At 31.9% G+C, this 24,027-nt stretch overlaps 9 protein-coding genes across 9 annotated transcripts; 5 read left to right on the forward strand and 4 right to left on the reverse strand.

Moving 5' to 3' along the window:
• Window positions 1-279: 279 nt before the first annotated feature.
• On the forward strand, window positions 280-2,439 carry GO595_010557 (beta-adaptin-like protein a; the record flags this gene model as incomplete). The annotated part of the gene is made up of 1 exon (XM_067913249.1): window positions 280-2,439. One exon carries the CDS (start codon window positions 280-282, stop codon window positions 2,437-2,439), a length of 2,160 nt encoding a protein of 719 aa, XP_067769295.1.
• An 849-nt stretch (window positions 2,440-3,288) lies between these two features.
• GO595_010558 (uncharacterized protein) lies at window positions 3,289-4,473 on the forward strand (the record flags this gene model as incomplete). Its single annotated transcript, XM_067913250.1, has 1 exon — window positions 3,289-4,473. The coding sequence occupies one exon, from the start codon at window positions 3,289-3,291 to the stop codon at window positions 4,471-4,473; it is 1,185 nt and encodes a 394-aa protein (XP_067769296.1).
• A 176-nt stretch (window positions 4,474-4,649) lies between these two features.
• Window positions 4,650-6,191, forward strand: GO595_010559 (uncharacterized protein; the record flags this gene model as incomplete). Its single annotated transcript, XM_067913251.1, has 1 exon — window positions 4,650-6,191. One exon carries the CDS (start codon window positions 4,650-4,652, stop codon window positions 6,189-6,191), a length of 1,542 nt encoding a protein of 513 aa, XP_067769297.1.
• A 1,623-nt stretch (window positions 6,192-7,814) lies between these two features.
• On the reverse strand, window positions 7,815-8,177 carry GO595_010560 (uncharacterized protein; the record flags this gene model as incomplete). The annotated part of the gene is made up of 1 exon (XM_067913252.1): window positions 7,815-8,177. One exon carries the CDS (start codon window positions 8,175-8,177, stop codon window positions 7,815-7,817), a length of 363 nt encoding a protein of 120 aa, XP_067769298.1.
• Window positions 8,178-8,354: 177 nt separating this feature from the next.
• Window positions 8,355-9,491, reverse strand: GO595_010561 (DNA polymerase alpha subunit B; the record flags this gene model as incomplete). The annotated part of the gene is made up of 1 exon (XM_067913253.1): window positions 8,355-9,491. One exon carries the CDS (start codon window positions 9,489-9,491, stop codon window positions 8,355-8,357), a length of 1,137 nt encoding a protein of 378 aa, XP_067769299.1.
• A 1,895-nt stretch (window positions 9,492-11,386) lies between these two features.
• GO595_010562 (acetyltransferase, GNAT family protein) lies at window positions 11,387-11,896 on the reverse strand (the record flags this gene model as incomplete). The annotated part of the gene is made up of 1 exon (XM_067913254.1): window positions 11,387-11,896. One exon carries the CDS (start codon window positions 11,894-11,896, stop codon window positions 11,387-11,389), a length of 510 nt encoding a protein of 169 aa, XP_067769300.1.
• Window positions 11,897-12,280: 384 nt separating this feature from the next.
• Window positions 12,281-14,401, forward strand: GO595_010563 (eukaryotic translation initiation factor 3 subunit C; the record flags this gene model as incomplete). The annotated part of the gene is made up of 1 exon (XM_067913255.1): window positions 12,281-14,401. One exon carries the CDS (start codon window positions 12,281-12,283, stop codon window positions 14,399-14,401), a length of 2,121 nt encoding a protein of 706 aa, XP_067769301.1.
• A 6,923-nt stretch (window positions 14,402-21,324) lies between these two features.
• On the reverse strand, window positions 21,325-21,897 carry GO595_010564 (NlpC/P60 family protein; the record flags this gene model as incomplete). Its single annotated transcript, XM_067913256.1, has 1 exon — window positions 21,325-21,897. The coding sequence occupies one exon, from the start codon at window positions 21,895-21,897 to the stop codon at window positions 21,325-21,327; it is 573 nt and encodes a 190-aa protein (XP_067769302.1).
• A 991-nt stretch (window positions 21,898-22,888) lies between these two features.
• GO595_010565 (uncharacterized protein) lies at window positions 22,889-23,359 on the forward strand (the record flags this gene model as incomplete). The annotated part of the gene is made up of 1 exon (XM_067913258.1): window positions 22,889-23,359. The coding sequence occupies one exon, from the start codon at window positions 22,889-22,891 to the stop codon at window positions 23,357-23,359; it is 471 nt and encodes a 156-aa protein (XP_067769303.1).
• Window positions 23,360-24,027: the final 668 nt, after the last annotated feature.

The following is a 24,027-nucleotide window of genomic DNA, read 5'->3' on the forward strand; positions in this document are numbered from 1 at the left end:
TGAGTTTCATATATTTTTTAATTTTAACTTCTGGTTCTAATTTTGAAATTTTCGAGATTGATCATAACAAAATATGATATTAAAATTTAAACATATTAGTTTTATTAACTATGATGTATAGGATAATTTATTTTAATTTAATTCAAAGAAAAATAAAAAAAAAATAATTTATTTTTTTGATTCAAAACGACCGTTTATTTGACATTTTTTCACTTCATCGGAGTCACTTTTCTCTGTGGTTATCAGGAAAGTAGTCAATTATTCAAAAGTGGCATTTGGATGTCATCCCAGCTTCCTTACAACCTTCAATGGGCACAAGCTGATCTTGACAAAGCCTTAGCTAAGTTTGACCCAATTGCCGTCCGCGCCGGTCTTCAGGATCTTCTTAACCAACTTACATGGGGCGTTGATGTATCTCCTCTTTTAGGTGTTATTATTATGGCTTCGGAAACACACGATATTCCATGCAAACGTATGGTTTACACTATCATGACAAGCATTGCTCGTAAGGATCCGAATACATCAATTCTCATCACAAATACACTCTTAAAGGATTGTGCTAGTGATAACCCAATCGTCCGTGGTATGGCTCTTCGTGCAATATGTGATATTGAGATCACAACAATGCAAGATGAACTTCCAAAAATTGTCGCTCTTGGTCTTGCAGATACAAACCCATACGTAAGAAGAATGGCCGTTCTCGCTACCATACACTTAAACCGTGTTATGCATTCAGCAATCGAAGAAAAAGGTATTGTTAATCGTTTGTATGAATTACTTCGTGATCGTGATCCACAAATCATTTGTAACTCTCTCTTTGCCCTTGCCGATATTCTCAAGGACGATGGCGGTATTGCTTTCGATGTTAGTCTTATTCATCATCTTGTCAATTCATTACCAAAATTCAGTGAATGGGCTCAATCAGAAGCTATGCAAGTTATTTCTCAATATGTTCCATCCTCAGACAAAGAAAGATATGACCTTATGAACATCATTGATCAATTCTTATCATCATCTGCAGCTGCTGTTCTTACTGCTGCAGCAAAGATTCTTATCACACTCACGAATGAACGTGGTGATCTTCAACGTCAAGTTGTTGGCCGTGCTTTACCAAAATTCATCACACAAATACATTCAGCTTCACCAGAACTTCAATTCTGCCTTCTTAAACACTTAGTAGTTCTTGCAAAGCGCTTCCCAACAGTTTTCAAGCCACATATCCCACATTTCTATGTCAATTTTTCAGATGATCCAACAGTTGCTCGTGCTAAGTTTGAACTTCTTGAGGTTATAACAGATGACATTTACGCTCGTGAAGTTATTGATACCACAGCCCGTTATGTTCTTCTTGAAAAACCATTAACTATTGAATATGCCATCAAACTTATGCGTGACTTAGCACTTCGTCTTCCATCCTCAGTACAATTCATCATTTCCAAGATGCGTCTTTTCTTTGATATGAAGCGTCATAATCTCATCAATCAATGTCTCATTATCTTACCCGATTTAATGAGAAGACTTCCATTATCCCTTCCAGACTTCATATCTTTACTCCCAGCAGAGCCACCCAACGAACTTTCAGGCCCAGCCCTTGGTTCATACGCATGGATCCTCGGTGAATATGGCGACCGTTTGCCCGACAGCGTCTACTGTTTGGAGCACCTCATGTTACGCTCTTGGGGCGCCCCGACCGATGCAAAAAGTGACATCTCAGCACATGATGAGCAATCCATGATGAAGATTTGTTTAATGACAGCCTTAGCCAAATTATTCTTCATTACTCCAGGAGAAGCACGTCCAGTATTAGCCCAATCCCTCTCATTAGGTGTCAAAGACAATCATCCCGGCGTCAAATCTCGCGCATTATTCTTATACAACTTATTCAAAGCTGATTTAGAAGCAGCACGTGCCGCATTATTAACATCCAAGCAAAGCATGGAACCATTTGTTGAAGACGCAGATGCCGAAAACACAGATATGATATTCGATGAATTTAACACATTCTCAGTCATATACGAGCAGCCACAAGCAGATTGGGACAAAGGACAAGAAGAACTCGACCTCGAGATCGACGAGGAGGAAGAAGAGGACCAACCAGAGCACCGTCTCGAGGACTTCGAAGAGATATCGCCGGAGGACTTCCAGGCCGTGTGGACGAGCCCAGAGGTGCACATCATCGAGGACTCCGTCAACCTCGGCTTCGAGCTCGACTTGTCTTCGTTCGTTGACGCGCTCGTGGCAGCGAACGTCGGAGTTATGGCGTCGGGCGCAACTGAGGACGGAGGATCGAAGGTGTTCGCGTACGGATACATCGAAGGAAATTTGGTGCTCATCGAATGCGTCGAGAAAGGAGGAGAAATGTCGTTCACGATCAAGGCGGAGACCGACGCATTGGCCGAGCAGTTCAAAGACTTTTGGCTTGGGCTCTTTAATGAATAAACAAAGTCAACTCACAATGAAAATGTGAATACTGAAGAGATGCAATGCGTCGCGCGTTCGAATTTTGGAGCAATGTCTAAATTATGTGAAAGGGCTGCGCAGCCATAACCAGTCATGGCAATATCAACTGGGGTAAGGTTTAAAAAGCAGTTTATGTATGATAAGAATTGGGTGTTTTTATCAGAACCTAAAGCACCTGACATCAGCAACTGCTTCGAATAATTCATTAATTCCTTCACCTGTTTCAAAATATTAAATTCACGTGCTAATCTCTTTGATTCCGATAAGCTTACAACCCTTTGTTCGATTAAATCAATTTTTTTACAGACGATGAAGAGGGATCTGCCTTCAGCATTTTGGTTACCCAATCACCCAAATTGCCCAAATTATTTGATAAATAATGAACATTATCTATTTTTATACAAAAGTGTTGGCAATATTTTTTTGCTCACAAAAACTGCGATGATTTGAGAAGGCGGATATTTGATAACTTTACATTATTATTTGAGAAGTTACAGAAAATTGCGCTACAAATTAGATTAAAAACCTTGTGTATGGTATTGTTGAGCGCTACCAATCGTCAGGGGTTATTTCAGGATGGTGAGGAACTTATGTACAATTTAGATAGGTTCAGCAGAAGAGGCTCAAGGCTTATATCATTTTTGTACATGGATAGCGGCTCGTCCTGCGATGATCACACCGCATTTCCACATCCTTTTTTGAATGCCCTCTCAATCCAATACGATCAATTTCAACACAAAAATCCCAACCGTCATTATAAAAAGGCGATAGGCATTCAATTTGTTTCTTTATTTAAAGGCAAGGAAAAAATTCATTTCTCCAAAAATAATGTCCAATCAAAATGATGAAATTATCAGTCAATTAGCATCATCATCAGATGAAATCAGGTATCATGGTTCAAATGCATTTGTTGCGCAATCATTTCTTCATCCAGAAAAAGTTTTAAGAAATCTAAATGATCTTACTCTTGTTATTTACGCTCTTTGTTCTTCAACTGAACCAGAGTGGGGAACCATATCTGCTATTTTGTTTGGGATGTCCAATGCCATTAATATGAAGCCAGAAATGTTACAGGATTTATTTATTAGATTAGTGGAAATATCAGGAACAATTACTAGTACATCACTTTCATTCCCATCCAAAGCTGAACCATTTTACCCGCATTTGTCAATTTTTTCGCAAGCAATAATAAATAATTTTAATTTCGAAATTACAAGAGAAGTAATACTTGCTATTACTGATCACAGTCTTATTGGTTATCTTTCAGATTCTTCCTTAGTTCAGATTCTTATAAACAATTTGGACAAAGTAATAACAATATGTAAAGGATTTGATTTTCACGACCTTAACAAGATTGCAACTCCAATGTCGAGCCGTAGCCCAAACATTTCCAACTTTTATTTAGCATTATGGTCCAATATAATTCTTGAAATTCATGACAATCAATTTGCCACAAAAGCGCTTCGGGCACATGCAGCATCACTTACCAAGCACATTGACACCTATGAATCGTCCAAATTCTTACTTGACATGATTAAAGCATCACCAAAAGAGAAAGAACAACTTCTAAAATCTGGGCCACTAATCTGTAAAAGAGTTATTTCGCATCTTAAACAACCACAGAATGCTTCAGAAAGTTCGACTTTCCAATCTGCCAAATCTACCAAACAAACAACATCAAGATTTAACATCTATAAAGCTCAAGTGGCAATAATAAAGAGCAAATTAATGTCATTGAGATCAAAGAAATGGGATGAAAATGCAGATTTAAAACTTGTCGAAGAAGCATCGATTTTATTTTGGTCACATGCAGGAAATTACGTACATAAAGGAGTTGCAGTACAATGTTCTGATATTGAAGAAATGCAATTGTTAAAGAAAGAGGCTGATAAAGAAAACGTGATAAAAATTACAATTGGAAGTTCAAAAACATCATACCTAATATCACTCCAAAATTATGTGCTTGCTTCACAATGGCAAAATTTGATAAAACAGGCGAAATTATCTGTCTAATAATAAAGATTTTCGTTCGATCGGAATTTGATTTTAATTTGAGCTTCAACAAAACTTGGCATGATCATTAGGCTGGAATAAAATACATTGGAATCGATAATTTGGGATAAAACATTACAACTCCTTTTCCAATAAAAACGTTATATTCGGGGCACCTCAAACTAATTTTAAAACGGATGTCGTATCTTCTGCACGAAGTTTTACTTGGTGCATTAGGTATTAAAGGCGATCTAGAATTTTTTTCATCATCAGATAGTATATCTGCAATTGACTTAGAATTACTTCCACCAAGTGCAGGACCTTTAATTTCCAGAGTCAATGAATTAGGAAATACATACAGAATGATTGAGGAAACAATTGAACAACAACAACAAAATCCATACAATCAAGCTTTATATGATTCTATTGATAATTATCTCGATCAATATCGAACAGTAATATTATCTGCTGAACAAGATATAACCAATGGGAAACTTACAACATTGACAGGACTTATTGCACGCATTGAACCTTATCAACATGAATTACAATTTATTGGTCGAATTATTCCACCTATCCTTAATTCTACACCACTTGAAATGATGAACAAACTTCACGAGTACTCTATAACATCGCCGCCATCTCTTTCATCAAAAATTTCCCTTTTTTTGTCTGCTCTTCATCAAGTTGCAATTACTCAATTAAATTGTTTTCTTTTTTATCACCAAAAAATTCCTGACATATTCGAAGAAACTTCCGATGGTTCGATTACATTCACCAAATCTCTCAATGCCACTTTCCTTCCCAAACAATTATCTGATTTGCTTCTTCTCATTGTTTATTCATCGTCTCGTTGTACTGATTTATTCTCCAAATCTACTCCCCCATCATATACAAAACTTGAACAATGGATTATTTCTATGTCAAGGACCACATCTCATCTTCTATCTTTAATGTTATCAGATAAATGGCCATCATTCTATCAATCACTTTCTTCACTATATTTGATTGGTCGTTCTGATTATGTTTCCATTATCGCACGTAAATCTGTTCAACCTTTTGCTTCATCATATGATTTGAATTGTTTACTTCCCAAATTCGAGCGACCGTTTAACGTATCGTTTGACTTAACAAAAAAAGGTGTTATATTAAAATCAGATCTTACACCTCCAATTGATATGGTTGTCACTAATAACCATCAAATAATTCTTAGTGAAATGTTTCGGATATTTGTCCGTTTTTCTGCATCTGAAGAATGTCTTAATGATCTTTGGTGTGAAACCAAAAAGTTACCAAAAGTTTTTGGTTTTATTGGATTAGTATATAAATTAATCTCTGCTCTTAAGGAGCATATTGTATTTGGCGTTATATGTCCATCACTTAAAACATTACAAAAGTCGAATGAGAATTTAACAGATTTCTTCAAGTTTAAAGCGATGTTTTCTGTATTTATGAAACAGATTTCAGAAAATTTACCAATAACAAATAATGAATTCCAAAATTTAATGGATGAATTATGTGATAAGGTAATATATTTACATCAATTGTTCGTTGAGAAGTCGTTGTTGCAGAAAATGAATTCGAAACAAATGTTCGAAGTTATCGCAGAAGTCGGAAACGGAATAATTTTATGCGCAACAAAAATTGGTGAAATAATGAATAAAAATGACGAAATTGGTATAAATTTAATCAATAGAATCACCAAATTTACAAACTGTATTCAGATGTATTGCAAATAATAAATGTTTTATTGTTTTCGAATTTTTTTTAAATTGTTTATTTAAAATATTTTTTATTTCCTGAATATAAAAACAGAAATTAATGTGTAAAGAAATACAAGTGTTTGGATGATTTTTGGTTCTTTGATATGAAAACGGAAATATTCCCACCTTAGGGTTAATTATTGGAAAAATCTGTAATCAAAAACATTTTAAATTGTAAATGATATCATGTGTTTATTCATTTTTTAAACACGAAATAGGAAATTTGTATATTGAAAAAAAAATTAATTCATTTTATCTTTCCTTAGATTTCTATTCACAAAAAGAAATGGATTCAAACAAATGATTTATTTTTCCAAAGCATCATAAAACTTTTTCCACATTACATCCCAACTTGTCATTGGTTGCAACGCATTCTTTTTCAGTTCATCCAAATCGATTTCCTTTGAAATGCAAATTTTTATAATGTAATTTCTCAACTCTTCGTCATCCTTAAAAACAAATCCCTTATTTCCATTAACAATTTCATGCATTGGTCCATGCTTTGCAACTAATATAGGAATTTGTGCTCCAATTGCATCTGTAACTTCAGGTGCAAAATCGAGACCGTTAACAGAACCATCGAAAACGATACATAAATCGGAGCACCCCAAAACATGAGAATATGCATCAGTGTTAATAGGCACGAAATGTAGTTGTACATGATTTTGTTCTTGATCTGCAGGAAACATTTGTTCAATTGATCTTTGAACTTTCGGATTTCCTTGAATAATAAATGATATATCTACTTCATACGATTCGAGACTTATTGTCAGTTCGAAAAATTTTCGTAATAAACTATCGTGAAGAATAGGAAAAGGAATACTTACGATTAATGTATCCGGATTACTACGTCCTAGAAAGCTTAGTACTTCTGACTTGATGCTTGTGTCATGTTTAAAGGTCGCGCCCGGTGGATCATAAATAAGAAATGAATCACATTTCAAAAAATTGAGAAGCACTTGAAGAGCTTTGGTAGAGCACACACGATAAGAAGTACAAGTAACGATGCGTTTCCCATATCTCCCATATAATGTATTGGATTTGACCCAACGTAAATTTTGGATATCAAAAATAAGTTTTGCATGAAATATCAAAGCAAGGTACTTAGAAAAAATATGAGAAGAAATAGTGGAGTCAAGGTTCGTTAATACGAAATCTATTTGTTTTAGAGAATAATATAAGAAATTTAATTGAAAGAAATAGAAAACGAAACTAATTGGGGATAATAAGTAATTTATAAGTTTAAATCGGAGTTCTGGGAAGTGGTAAATATATTTGTGTTGAATATTTGGTGATTGCTCAATATCTTTTGGTAATGATGTAATATCTGATCCAACTAAAAAAACTTTTGTATCAGGTTGGCTTGCAAATGATTTAGCATGCCGGAGAAGTCTGTATTTCCTTCCAATGTCATCAAAAGAAAAAATTAAAACAGCCGGCATTTTGTTCAAACAAACAAATTTAATATTATGTCGCCAAAAAATGCAAAACCTTCTAAAAAAAATGATCAACGAACATAAAAGCCTGATTCTCCTAAGCCTCAAAATAATATCCCCTAATTAAAAAAAATATTGAAACCTTCTATTTATTAATTTAAAATCATTTTTCCTTCTCGAGAAGTGGAGTTTCAGTAGTTGGGGCCAAAGTTGTTGATCCAATTGCAGAGAATTGGATCTTCTTTTTAACAGCTTCATCATCTTCTTTTGGAGGGAATGGATGTTTACGACGGTACCAGAAGTTTATTCCGCACAAGATAACTATAACCACATAAATTATCCATGCGTAGAAGATATTTCGAGCATTTTCTATGTTTGACCGAGAAAAATGTCCGATATTTCCTGGTTTATCTAAATAGAAAAGTAATGCAATAATACCCAAGAAGAAGAAAGCCCATATTCCAATGAAGATCCAGCAGACTGCACAACCTGGCCCACAAAGGCAACGTACCAAAGAGTTGACCATTTGTTTTTTGGCTTTTGAATAAAAAAGTGACGCTTGTGATGATCGCTATTTGAATAGAAACCGAATTTCAGGCCAAAATCTGTGATGATAGAAAAAGTTAAAACTTTTATCGTCAGTTTTCTTCTTTTGGATGGAAAACAAAAAAAAAAAAAATGAAACATATCAAAGAGTTATTTTTTATTTGTTGAATTCAGAAGTGAAGCGTGTTGTTATATTATTTCCATTCACATCTATCACAGCAATTGCGTTATTTTTAATGTATTGAGAAACATAGATTACATTAGTGCCGTCAAAGCATTCATGTAAATTAAATAAATGTGTGCCTGTGAGTATTATATTTGGCGGATTTTCTGGGACAAGTTTTGAAATGTATTGAATTTGAAGATTAGGACTCATTGCTGGACAAGCTGAGTTTTGATACGCAATCTGTCGTGCAACATTTATACGCCTTGATTCTCCTTCGCCACTATAGTTCTGATTGATCGAAAGAGGTATATCGTTGGCGGTTGCGAGAACGTTAATCTGATCCATCAAAGTGACAAAGCAAGGATCGCCGAAAACATTCGCTCGGCCATTATACTGCGCAAACTTTGGGTGAGGAATTACGGGGAGAGCGAGGGCATCTTCTGTAGATGGTATAAAAACAGAATCTTCAATTCCTTCACTTAACTTATCTAAAACAAGTTGTGTGAGCTCAAAAGCAGTGTATTCACAATTAGGACTCATGAGAAGAACATTATTAGGCTGAACAAATGGACCAAGGAATATCACAAAATCTGGACTGTAGCTTTTGATTTTAGCATTTAATTCTGCAACTGTTTCAAGATTATCTGTAAAGTATGGACCTGTAGCAACAATTAATTTTGTCTTCAAATCTTCTTGAAAAGCATTAGGCTTATTTGGACGTGCATCTGTGTAAATTTTGCTGGGGATAAATTCATCAGAATTGATCGTACCTTCAGCTGCAATAATTTGTCCTCTAAATAGTCCAGGTTCAACTCCATTAGGAAGAGTGAATTTCAAAAAGGGAATGTTGAAATCTGGAGTGAAATGTATTTGTGCATTTGATAAATTAAAGTGTTCTGATGGGTCATCTTCTTGGAACCCACTATACATTCTACCGTATACTAAAACATTATTAATTTCTGCTCTTTCTAAGTCATAAGTCCATTCTTCTTCTATGTTATTAGCTTTTTTAATTCTTTCTCCAACATTTCTAACATAATTTTGAAGTTCTAATTGTAGACTATCGATGTCATGATTAAAGAAACGGCCATGTTGCTGTTGGTCAAAGACATCTGATATTTCGTACATTTTTTAATGTAAAGTATTCAAAATGAGCCACCTCACTTCAATAAATAAACGTCTTTGTTAAATTTGAGATGGCAAGAAAATTATAAAGCAATATTGTTTAATTTTATAATGATGGATATCAAATCATTTTATATTAGAAAAAATTGTTACACAATATTAATAACTTGAAAGAAGATATCAAAATCAATTTTAATCCAAATTTATTTATTATATAAAATAAAATGAATGATTTCGACAATATATATGTTAATTAATTTATATTTCGAAACTAGATTTCTTTGAGAGAAAACTCTCCAAAAATTCCTTTGCATTTTGATAATATTCTTTTGTCACGCCCATTGCCGAATTTATACAAATTGATCTTGATTTCTTATGATCGATTCCTGCGAAAGGGTTATCATTTCCTTTATAATAAAAGAATCGTGAATTATCATATAAATCAGGACCGTACAGTTGCACAAACTTACACAAATCCTTATACGCGACACACGTTTGCATTACCGAAGGTTGGAACTCGAAATCGGGGAAAGTCCGAAAATGTTTTTTCATTGTTTCATTAATTTCAATAGGGAACAATTCATTAACTTTACGCAATAATGTAAGAGAAGAAGTAAAAACAGTATGCGGCACTTCGCCTTTAGGTGAAACTTTAGTACGATTATTACATGCGCTAATTGTGTAATGTAATGATGCCCAAAATTCTTTACCATCTCCATCATTTACATTAGTAAGTCGATATATATTATACAATCGATGAACACCAATCCAATCATTCTTCTTTGCATATATAATTGGTAAATGCGTTTTCTCATCAAAGAATTCCCATTTGGAAGTTGGACGCGATAAAAAGACATCATCATTGAAATAAAGAAAATGTTCAGATAGTCCTGGAATGTTTACAATCCCATGCTCAATGACATTGGAATTATATGTGGGTAATGCAAACTTGGGTAATATTTGTGAATGATCAATATAAACTATCTTTGGATGATTTGGTTTGACAAATGGAATCGTTTGATTATCAGTGATAACAAAGATTTTATGGACCCACGGAGCATATTGTTCAATGCTTCGAAGGGAATAACGAATTTCTTCGATGTCTTCAAAACGAACTTTGTCAAGTTTTGCATTACTTTGCCTTCCATATTGTATTTCGACTTTCCGTTTCTTGTTTTGCCAAAGTGGATCATCACCATTGACATATGTATAAACAATGTCAACATCAATGTCGTCTGATAGGCTTTCTAGAGGAGTTGAAATAGGAGATGGGGTTGGGTTTGGAGTTAGAATTGGGGTTGCATTTGCGCTTTGTTCTTTTTTATTTCCTGATAATGAAATTGTTAATATTCCGTGGATAAAATTATTTGAATCATCTAAAAACGAAAAAATATAAAGGCATAATGCAAGCGTCAAAATGAAAATAAGTTTTTTTGTGTTCGTTATTGCGAATTTCGTTTTTTAGGAGCTTTAAATGTTTTGTTCTTTTTGGTTTTGTTTGCACCGATAGGATTTTCAATGCGACGATGATTTATTTCATTCGAACTGAAATACAACGAGTGGATATTATCATCCAATTACATTAGATCATACCAAATAACTTATTATTTGTCAAGTGAAGTCTGATTTTTATTTGTTTAATTTGCATATGAATTAAGTGTCAAATTTGGTGTTTGAAAATTACAATTTTTTATTTGAGATAGAAAATAAAGAATAATTATCTAATGAAATTATATACATTTATTCCATCATAAAGTTTAACCATGAACAGCATTCATTTCCATTTTTGAAATGATAACCAATTTTTTAAATTTTGCGACACATATCAAATCTAATTGACCTATAGAAGCAAGATATTTAAGTTTATAAAAAAAATTAATTTTCCTAATTTATTTAAATTACTTCTTTTTGTCATCTTGTGCATCATCTTTTGGATAGGTGTATCGCAGCGCCCATGCATTTTCGCCATCAGCGTAATACTTAGGATCGAGTTTCAAGAATTTGTATCCCAGAGTTCTTTCATACAATATGTGTCCTGCCCTATTCGTTTCTCTCACATGCAAATTCACAAACTCTGCTTTGTGGCATTCCCTAAGGGCCGTGTGTGTGTATGATAATAATTTTGTAGCAAATCCTAATTTTCGATATCTTGAATAAACAGCAACTGAAGTAATTGCACCATGAAGAGGCACAGGGGGCTTGCTATTGCGTCCTTCTTCATCTACTTTACCAAGTACATATCCAAGTATTTTCCCATTTTTGTTCACAGCAACATGAGATGATTGTGGTGAGAGAAGATAATGATATAACCAATACCACATATGATAATTTTCAGCAAGGCAATGAAGGTTAGCGTTTTGAAGTTGAATTAAATCATGAACTTTGAATCTTCTCAGGCTGATAGGCATAAAAGTGGCTATACAATTACCGTTAGAGAAATAATTGACTAAGTTCGTTCACATCCAAATTTCTTTTTTAATAAATAAGATTGTTATTTCATAGTGTCTAATGAAAACCACATTATATTCTTGCATAATATCTAACTAATGCAAGTTGAAAGATATTAGAATTAACAAAATTAATGCAAGAAAATTATTTTACACAATACATTTTAAAATGAATTCTCAATGAATTTAGTTGGAATATTACCAATCTCATATCAATTTATTTATAGATACTTATGTAAAATGAATATTTTAAACATTAAAATGGTTTAATATATTTTTCACATCATATTTCAGTGATATTTTGAATCCGAATAAACGGTTGAAAGGTTTGACCACTCCATCCAAATGTCTCGTTTCTTTGTTGAATCAAGTAGTGACAATGATGAAGAAGATTTTGAAGAAGAAGAGGAAAAGAAGATTGCTGAAGAAGAAACAAAGCCAGCAAAATCTTCTTTTTTTGATTCTACACCAACATATCGAGAAACAAAACGCACTTTTATGTCAGAAAAGCAAAAACGTTGGATTGAACTTCGTAATTCGTTAGATTCTGTATTAGATGAACTTGAGTTAGGAAATTATAAAAAATCTTATGAAAATTTCCAACAATTACAAAAAAGTTATTACAAAGCTAGCAAGGCAATTAAAGAAAATGGCCATCCTGATTTCTTTATTCGTTCAATGAGTGAAATTGTCACAAAAATTGAAGAATTGGTTGAAACCGAAAAAGAATTAAGGCGTTTTTCACAAGATCTTAAATCATTTTGCAAAGCCTTTAATGACATTCTCGAAGATTACAAGAAAAATCCAGATGATTTCCAAGAAGATGATTTCGATACTATGGATGATTTTGATGAGGAAGAAGAAGAAACTGTTACCACCGGTAAATCTGGTGGAGGTGGTTGGTTCGTTAGTTCTGATGATGATGAAGCTGACAATATCAAGAAGAAAGTTGAACAAGAAGCCAAACCTCATCAATCTGTTCGTAGGAAGGAAGTCAACTTTGCAGACTCTGTTGAAGCTCGTATTGATGCCGAATCCAACAAAGTAATTGATATCAATACAGTCAAAACCGAATTACCAGTCTTCACTAAAAAACGTGAAAGTGGTAAAGTTTCCACAACCACCCAACACCTTAGCGACATGTATGATGCCGTTGTTGGCCAAGACAAAGAACTTGCCAAAGCCGTTCAACTTGAGTTATGCCAAACGGTCTCCCCTCTATCGTCCAACTCACCAATTCCGCTTCATGACTGGGAACTTGTTTTACGTTATTTACCCGATCTTAAAGATGAAGGCAAGACCCTTCTTACCCTTTTCGAGCGTCTTAATCATGATTTTTGGGCACACTCTGTTGATCCACGACATTTATTTACACCTGACGTATCCAAACTTCATCAAATTGTACCCAAATTTATTGATTTACTTAAAGATATTTCCGATTGTTTAATTAAAACTGGCGACAAATCATATGCAGCACGAATATATTTAATTTTAGAGGAACATCTTTATCATAAGGAAACAGAAGACATAACACCGTTAGCATATTTTGTCATTGAAGCAGCATCTACACCTGGTACATTTAGTGACGATGTCGCAATGGACATGAAAGCGCGCGCAGCATTATATCTATGTATTAACTTAGCAGTACGTAAGCATCCGATTGAAGCATCGAAACTTTACAGTCGAATTCCATTAATTTCAAGTTCGAATCCGATCACACAAATCTTAGCAAACAGAGCACTTGCATCTATTGGTATCGAAGCGTTCAAACAAGGATATTACTTAATAGCGCATCAATACTTATGCAAATTTAATCGATTAGAATATATCGCGAAGAACATTGGACAAGCACCAATAATATATCCGCCATGGTTAGTGATAGAGCCAAATTATCTTTTGTTACTGAACTATCTTTCAACTGTTTTATTAGATTTGCCATATTTAACAGTAACTTCAAAGGCAGAAAACTTGTTAATCGATAATTCTTTACATAGGAAATTACAAAAGGTTCCAATAGTGTTCCATCCAGAGGCAATCCTTCAGAAAATTGTGTTGGCGATACATAAAGCTAAGAATGGCGATTGGAAAAACGCTTATAAAGTATTCAAAGATGACTTGTCAAAATATTATCCAAATCACGAAGGTTTCATTGAAAGTTTGAAACAAATTTCGATGACATGTTTCTTATTAACCGCTAACCAGTTTTATGACAACATTTCGGTTGAGGATTTGGCAAAAATGTTTGAATTAACCAATGAAAAAGTGACAGAAATTGTGAAAGGAATGATCGGCGGTAATGGACCAATAGAAAATGCGAAAATAGAATTTAACGGTCAGCTTGATGGTAATAATTTCATTATATTCGAACAAACAGAGGTGGAAAGCCCATTGGTGGGTTATGGACAGATGATCAGTTATAGATCAGACATTATAGCATCGAAACTGAATGGAAAATCTGAACTTTGAATAAAGCTTCTTCTGAAATAAATATTTAATTATTTAATTAGTTATTAGATGTCATCCACTGATAATATTTCCATACATTTAATGATCTTTTTTATGTTGAAAGTATTTCTTAAATTAAATTGATGGAAAATATTTTGGGTAAAAATAATAATTTTATAAGCAAAGGTAAACACCAAAAATCTGCGTCATTATCCTAATGGTATATTAAATATGAAATATTTTATATTTATTTTACACTGCATAAAATCATCATTAGAATCAATTGTCTTTAATCTCAACAAAAAAAAAAATTCGAAACGTCAGTTCAGGCAACAATTAATTTATTTGTAGATAGGCTACCGTCATCTGTACACTATCGACAGAAGTGCGGTACACTAAATCCGAGCTATAGTTTTTAAATGGAAATAATTAATTTAAAAAGAAAAGCCAACATGTAAATGAATAACGAAGGTTTTATAAATAGAAATAAATATATGTATTTGGAGCAAATTAATCGTGATTTGAACGATAATGATCAACACAAGTTGATGATGAAGTAGTTGTTATTAAGAACACGTATCAAGAAATATTACGTTACTGAAATGTTATAAATCTGTAATCATTTTAATGAATAAGAAAAAAAAAAATTTAATCATTCGACAAGATATTATTATTTTATTAAAATTGAATGCTGTTGTAATTTGATTCCTCAGTTTACGTTTGTTTGATGAGCGCTCCTTCCGCATCTTTTTATACAAAACAATGATTAACAAAAACGGAAAAATATTTTAATACTACATTTTAACATATTTATTATAACTCAAATCCATTGGTCCTCATCTTCCGTTTTCAAACTATTAAATTCATCGTTGGCATTTTCGTGATTTCCTTCGGTATTTGATGACATATTATTATTTATATTTGATAACGATTTTGTTTTCGTTGTTTGTTTCTTATTTCTCTTCAACATAAATACATAACAAAAGAAATTCCTCAATAAAAAATAAAATATTTTATAATTTTGCGCATAAATGAATAATTTCTTCATTTCCACTTGCAACTGCATATTATATTTGCCTGTATTTTCTATATTGGCACCATTCATAAGTAAATATTTTAAACATTTAACAGAAGAAAAAAATGCTGCATAATCGATTAATGTAACATCTTCTTTATTGTTTACTTTACACATTTGTAAATAAATAATAAAGAAGTGGCTTGACTTAAATCAATTAAAAGTTTACGGCGCGCTCAAAAAGTGTTACCGCATAATACCAATGCAAGTAATCACAATATAAGTAGTACACTTACTTAGTATGTTTACTAAAACTAAGTTATATAACAATAATAATTTTTACAAAAGTTTTACAAAAACAAAAGGCGCAATACTAAAATTAAAGTTGGAAGAAAATAACGATGTGACGTTGAATCGATTATACAAAAAATGAGAAAATTTAGAACATACTATATATTATTATTTATTTATCTAAATCACATTTGCTCAATGAATTTCTCTTCTTTGAAGTCATCTGCAAATGGATCTTCTTCAATATTTGAGATAGATATTCCTGTTGTGAATGTGTTTGTAGTTTGGTTATTATCATTTTGTTGTTCTGAAACTTCATTTTCATCAATTTCTTCTTTTTTATTTTTAATTCGTATCAATAATATAATCAGTAATGAAATTATAATAATAATAATAACAATAACACAAACGATTATTATGATAATTGTTGTTTTGTTGTCATTTGTTTGAAATTCATTGCTATAAATAAATGTAAAGAAGTTCGAATAATAAATATAATAAGTTGAATAAATAATAACTGTGTAATCATAATATATAAATTCTGTTTCAATATAAACATTCGATGAATTAATTGCAATTAGTGAAAGTGATTTTGTTTGTATTTCATAATAAGTAAATGAATGCGTAAATGATAATGTGATCGTTAATAGATATGAAAAAGATTTCGTTAAATCATTTTGAAATGATTCAGTAAATGTATTCGATTTTGAATATGTATTACTACGACTGAATGTATTTGACATAGAATATGTATTACTTTTGCTAAGTGTGTGCGATTGAAAAAATGTATTTGATTGAGAAAATGTATATGATGCTGAAAATGAAAGTGTTGGAATTGGTTTGCAATTTCCTTCTGCATATGATTTGATAACTTTTAATGATCCAAAGTTACTTCCTATATATGTTGGATATGTTATAACTGTTGCTGTAACATTATAAAATGCATTTGCTCCAATATTTGGTTCTGTATCACCATAATAATAAATACATTCAAGTGCATTACAATTACCAAATGCTGAACCTCCAATTTCTTTTATTCCATACCCAAGTGTTAATATAATTAAATTAGAACATAATGAAAATGCTGAAACACCAATCGATGTGACTGAATTCGGTATTGTAATGTTTTTGATTGATGAACATAATGAAAACGCTGATTCACCAATTGTTGTAACATTTCCTCCAAAAATAATCGTTTCTAAATGTGAACATAATGAAAATGCTGAACCACCAATATCTAATATAGAATTACCAAAATTAACTGAAATAACTAACGGCCATCCTGAAAATGCACCACTTGGAATGGTATAAATTCCTTCACGAATATTTATAAATTTCGTGATGCTTTTATATTGTTCAATTTCAGTAAAATCACTTGAGTTTGTTATTGTTAATGTTAAATTATTATCATAAAATAATTGAAAAGAATTTATGAAAAATACAACAAAAATTATAACATTTTTATGTTTTTTCTTTTCGCATGTTTTCAATTTGTAGTTGGTCAAAAAAAAATTATGTGGAAACAGTGGTTTTTTCTGAAAAAAATTGATATAAACCACCACAATCATCATTGAAAAAATAGCGGTTAAATGAGCATAAACATTGAATTTAAATGGTCGGTCTGTTTTATCGTTTTGCATCAATGGAAAACAAAGAAATTCAAACTGGTTTAAAGACATATCCCCATAATGCATATTCAAAGGTTGTGTTGATATATTGTTTTCAATAGGCATACTAGCTATAAAGAACTCATTTTGTGTAATTGTAAAATATGATGCAAGGAATTTTATTTTGTCATAAAAGAACTGAAGTATTTCTGATGTACACTTGCTGTCAGTCAAGAAATTTGAAAATATACTTGTTTTAAAGAAAGTAGAATTAATGTTAAATATATCAAAATTCGCATGCTTAATTCCAAAGACTGGAACTTCTACATTGTATGTATGAGTGGGCCTTTCTTTGCTTAGGATCTTTTTCATATTTGATATTTTTGTAGTTGTAAAAAATGGAATTCCTGGTATTGTATCGGATGTAAATTGCTTTATTATGCCTGAAATGAACAGCAAACGAAGAATTTTCATACTTCAAGATCTAATATAGTTGAAGGCCTTTACTAAATACACATCGGCCAATACAAAAGTTAAAAATCATACGGTTAATATGTAAAAAATTTGTTGTTTAATTGAAGTTTTTCAATTGAACCTAAAATTTGTTTGTTTCAATATTTAAAGACACCAGGAAAAGATAATACATTTAATGCTTGCAAATGCACTTTTAAATAATATAATGAATGGATGTGTTAGAGCTGAGTTTGCTGATTAAAATGATATATCTTTGTTGTTGTTGAGCACTTTTTATAGTATTAAATTTCATGATTTTTAAGAGATATGCGTTTTATTCTTTTTATGTTAATATATTTTGCGTGATACTGGTAAATATGAATAAGTTAAACACATTCTAACATACATTCGAGATATTATGTATAATTAAGTGATATATTGCAAAGATAAACATATTGTATGCTAATACATAGCAAATAAAGTTATATCACAAACTCCTTGTTACTTCTATATTGATGGTGATTCTTAATAGATTGATTCTAATTATCTTTAAATATAATATTTTGAGGTATGAATGTTTTTCATATAAATAAAATATTTTTCCATTAATGTTTTGTAAAGTAACTTAATGATTTATATCATTTACATTTAACATTTAATACTAAACGAAATATTTCTATTGTAAACTACAAATCATTTTGTAAATGAATAATATGATTCCGTTTGATCTTTAGAATGTTACATCAACAATATTCAGCATTTTCGATGTTTTCATTGTTGATTATATCAAAGTGATAATCGATTAATATTTCTCATTGCGAATCATTTCATAGTTTTTATTTAAATTAAAAATATATCAATTAAAAATATATTTTTATTTTAAATTAAATCACAGCCAATTGTCTTCATCTTCTTTAACAATATCTTCAACTAAAGTATTGACATCTTCCTTTTGATTTAAACTTGATGTAGTTGAATCTTTAAATTGTAATGTTGAAGTCGATTTTCCTTTTTTGTTATTATTTTTAATTAAGAATATAACAATTCCAACAATTATTAAAACTAATGCAATTGATCCGCAAACAATTCCAATCAATGCATTCATTGTAAGTCCATTCGTATGTAAAATGTTCGTGCGAAACATTGTAATGAAATTTGAATAATAATTGTAATATGTCGAATACATAATAACTGTGTAATCATAATAAAGAAATTCCGTTTCGATATAAGAAAATGTTGAATTAAATATGGATAATGAAAGTGACCTTGTTTGCGTTTCATAATATGTAAATGAATATGCAATTGTCAATGTATACGTTAATGCATATGAAAACGAAAATGTGAAATCGCTTTGAAACGATTGAGTGAATGTATTTGACTGTGAATATGTGTTACTACAACTGAATGTATTTGACTGTGAATATGTGTTACTTCGACTGAATGTATTTGATTGAGAATATGTATATGATGCTGAAAATGAAAGTGTTGGAATTGGTTTGCAATTTCCTTCTGCATATGATTTGATAACTTTTAATGATCCAAAGTTACTTCCTATATATGTTGGATATGTTATAACTGTTGCTGTAACATTATAAAATGCATTTGCTCCAATATTTGGTTCTGTATCACCATAATAATAAATACATTCAAGTGCATTACAATTACCAAATGCTGAACCTCCAATTTCTTTTATTCCATACCCAAGTGTTAATATAATTAAATTAGAACATAATGAAAATGCTGAAACACCAATCGATGTGACTGAATTCGGTATTGTAATGTTTTTGATTGATGAACATAATGAAAACGCTGATTCACCAATTGTTGTAACATTTCCTCCAAAAATAATCGTTTCTAAATGTGAACATAATGAAAATGCTGAACCACCAATATCTAATATAGAATTACCAAAATTAACTGAAATAACTAACGGCCATCCTGAAAATGCACCACTTGGAATGGTATAAATTCCTTCACGAATATTTATAAATTTCGTGATGCTTTTATATTGTTCAATTTCAGTAAAATCACTTGAGTTTGTTATTGTTAATGTTAAATTATTATCATAAAATAATTGAAAAGAATTTATGAAAAATACAACAAAAATTATAACATTTTTATGTTTTTTCTTTTCGCATGTTTTCAATTTGTTAAGTAAAAATTTAATTTCATAACATAAAAAAAATCCCAAAATAAAAAAGTAACGCATTAGAGTTTGAACATTTTCATTGAATTTGAACATTTTCTTTATGAAACTATTATTCATTGGCATTGCTAAATGTGCTTTTAATGAAAAATGATTAAGTACTAAAGAAAAGAATTGGAAACAATGTTTAACGTATGAAATAGGTAATTCTAGCAAAGGGGAATGGCACTGACATCTTCTTGTGCTGATATTAAATGGATTCAATTCATTATCTTTTAGCATAATAAAATTGGTGACTTTGATGGATACATTCTTTTTATTAAGGCATGAGAATGTAAAGTATGTCTCCCACTTGGATTTTAAAGTAAGGCAAGGGGAGTACTGGTGAGTTTGAGAAATAGATAATTGATCACTAAAAATCTTGGAGCATAAGTTTTTTGGTGAGGTTTGTAATAAGCAAAAGAAATGTATGGGAAAAACCAAGATGAAATAACACATTCGTGCCAAAACTTGAGAAACTTGCTAATAAATCAGTCAAATACGATACAGAAAGCTTCAACCGCTTCTTCTTTTCGTCAGTTCATTTGTATAACTTTTACTGAAACGCGTTTTATTGTTTTTGCAATCGGAAGATGTTCACAAAGCTGAAACGTAATGGTATTAATGAAAAGTGACAGAAAGTTCCTTATTCAAATTGTCGAAGAAGACAAAAAAATGAAAGAAAGAAAATGATATCGTTTAGCATCAAAATCATTCAACACCTGAAGAATCATATGAAGCATCAATTAAATTTCATCGAAATGATATCTTTAAATATATTTAAAGATGGAAATTATTAAAAAAAAATTTAATTGAAAAAAATATTATCAAAATATTTGATCCAAAGTATCTTAAATATAATAGAAATGGGTACGCATATGGAGAAACTTATCCTTTCTTGGATTATTTCATGGACAAATTATATGAAAATATTTCAAAAGATGGTTATGTACTTGATAAGGAGAAATGAAATTTTTAAAAATAATTCGAAATGTAAGACATAAGGAAAGGATTGTATACTGATAGTTTTTTTAATAACGAAGGCTTGCGTTTTTGTGTTGAAATTGATCGTTTTGGATTGAGAAGGCATTCAAAAAACCGCTACGATGTGGAGGTTATAATCATGATTATGTTAATGTTAAGCATTTTTAATTGAATTATTTTCATTGAAATTTTCCATCGTTTTTTTACAACGAGGAATTACCCTTTGCCGATTAAAAATCAAACAAAACCAATCGGAAAAATCCGATATGTTCAATTCCTTTCAATTGCGGGCGGTTCCTTTAGCGCACCCGTATTATTTTATAATCTTAACGTTTATATTATTTTGCACAAAAAAACTGAAAATCAAAAACAAAATAAAAATTAGATTAGGGGAGAAGTCCCGGGGTTTTTACCAATAACGGCGGCCATATTGGAAGCTCATGTATTGGATTCCTGTTGTCTTAACAACATCACCTGAGTGTGGTGCATGGATGCAGTTTCCAGAGCCGACATAGATACCAACATGGGAAACTGGGCTGTAGAAGCAGCAGACATCACCTGGCAAAAGGTTAGCTTGTGTAACTTTTGTACCACTTTGTGATTGAGCACTTGCGGTTCTTGGGATTGAGATACCAACTTGAGCATGGCACCATTGTGTTAAACCAGAGCAGTCGAATGTGTTTGGACCAGCTGCACCATAAACATATGAGCATCCAAGCTTGGATTTAGCATAAGAAACGATTGTATCACCAACTGAGTTTGAGGATTGAGCAACTTTTACGAATTGAGCACGGACATATGCATCATGGCCACGGAGATCGATTTTGATCCATTGTGAAGTTTGTTCCTTGATTGTAACCTTTGTTCCTTTAACGAGAAGAGCGATTGGCCTTGGGAACTTTGTTGATTTGAAGACAGGGGCATTCTTTGTGATAACACCAGTAAGTGTTGCACTGCAAGCAGCAAGAAGGAAGCTTAACATTAGAATGAACTTATTTTCTGTGCCATTGAATTCTTGTCATCTGACAGATCCCAAGGCGGTTTTATTTGTCAAATGACACTTGTCCATTCAAAAAGTGGAAGGAATGCATCAAATTATCGGAGCTATGATGCAAGAGTACAGTTGTGCAAAGGGTAATTTTATCCCTTTTCAAAAAAACTGATCATTTGATCGGCTCGTCTTAAAAAATTTTGAATGATGGTGTATTGAATTTTGTGCGTTTTCTAAACGAAAAAAGTGTAGTTTGAGTTCACATTTCCCCAAACGAAGTCTTTTTTAAAAGAAAATTTTATAATCGTTTTTTAGCATTTTGAAGGGTTTCTCATTACCAATTTGCTTATCTATCCTTTAGTATTTGGAGGACAAAGCTGACTTTTTGGGATTTAAAATTAATTTGATTGAATGCATCAAATTATTATGTATTACCAAATAAAATACGCTTTGGTACAAAAGCTTCGATTGGAACCTTTGCATGAACTTTGCTTTTAAATTTATCGATATCTTAATCAAATAAATTAACTTAACTTTTATGCATTCCGATTTTGTTTTATTTTTTTTAATTCTGTAAACGCTAGCGCTTATGTAATCAAAACATTTATATGTATATATAAATCCTGAATACCTTGTTACATTTTTGAAAACCCTTATTGTATTATTTGGAATTTCAGGTTTGTAATCGATAATTTAAGGTCCATCAAATTAATAAGTGTACACAAAAGAAAAAAGATAAAAATGTGAAATTGTTCTTTGATAATTTGTTAAGATATGTGCTGATATTTCGGTAACAAAGAGATAACCTTCCAATGAAAATAAGTATCAAAAATCTAATCAAAAATTCTTGGAAAGAAAATATGTGTTGGGTTTATCCACTGGGACTGAATAGCGACCGTTTTTTTACCCATACAGTGATAACAATGTAAACTATTTAATATTGACTGTGAAATTGTTTTTTTGAAAAGCAAATCCACAACAAATGTCCACGTTTGCAGAGCGCAGAGCACTCCTCGCTCGAACATTTGGAAACCCAGGACCTCCACCACCATCTAACAGTGGTGGACCAGCACCAAGACCAGCTATGTTTATTCCTGGAATGCCTATGCCGGGATCTGTTACAGCTGACGAAGATGAAAATGAGGACCCAAACCAAATGAGGCGTCCCCCACCAAAGCCAGTGGCACCAACTTACACATTTCCAGAACCTGTCGGAACACCACCTCATCTTGTTAAGAAGAAGAGAGAATATCCATCTAAATGTAGAACAGGAACAGAAGGATGTAGCGATTTTCACTCTTTCATTCTAGAAAATGCACCACAACCTGCATCTCCAGCAAAGGCACCTAAAGCACCAAAGGCGCCCAAAGATGACTCTGGCGGTGGTGCACCTCCTCCTCCTCCACCTCCGCCACCACCTCCACCACCCACACTTCAAAAGTACCGCGAATGAGTCAAACATGGATCATTCAATTTTTTAAAAAATTGATTTTCTCATTATTTCCAATATTTCCTCTTTCATGACATTTTTTTCATGAAAACACACTAAAAACATCCAGCTCATCATCAAATTTGCAATTCCAAAAGGTATAACCGTTTTTGACTGTGAGAGTTTTTATTAACGTTCTCCTCATATGGAAAACCTAAAATTCTTCTTGTTATATAAAGTGAAATGATGAAATATAATTATTTATATCTTTTTTAGACATCACAAATGTATATGTATGAAATTAGAAATTATTCTGATTAAATAGATTAAAAAGTATTAATTTTATGTTATCGATTGCTGAACGATTAGAATAGTTATTTATATGTTCATTATAGATAATTAAAAAATTCAAACATAAATCGATATCATTTTATCTTTTGCATGTAAAAGAAAATGGTCAAACAAATTTTACCTTAGGAGAAGCTCTCCTTTTCTTGTGAAAAAGTAATGCCAAAATCAAGTCATATTGTTGATAACATCCATTCAATCGAGTTCATTTTCTTCTACGTTGACTCGGCGGTTTGTGATGTGGTTTCTTGAAATTGAATACTTTATTTATTGATTTTGAGTTTGGGTGGTTTATGTTTTCACCGCTGAGTCAAAAGTGTCGTCGAGTTCAAATTTGAAAGGAC

This window comes from Histomonas meleagridis (assembly GCF_020186115.1).
Source record: "Histomonas meleagridis strain 2922-C6/04-10x chromosome Unknown scaffold_61, whole genome shotgun sequence".
NCBI lineage: Eukaryota > Parabasalia > Tritrichomonadida > Dientamoebidae > Histomonas > Histomonas meleagridis.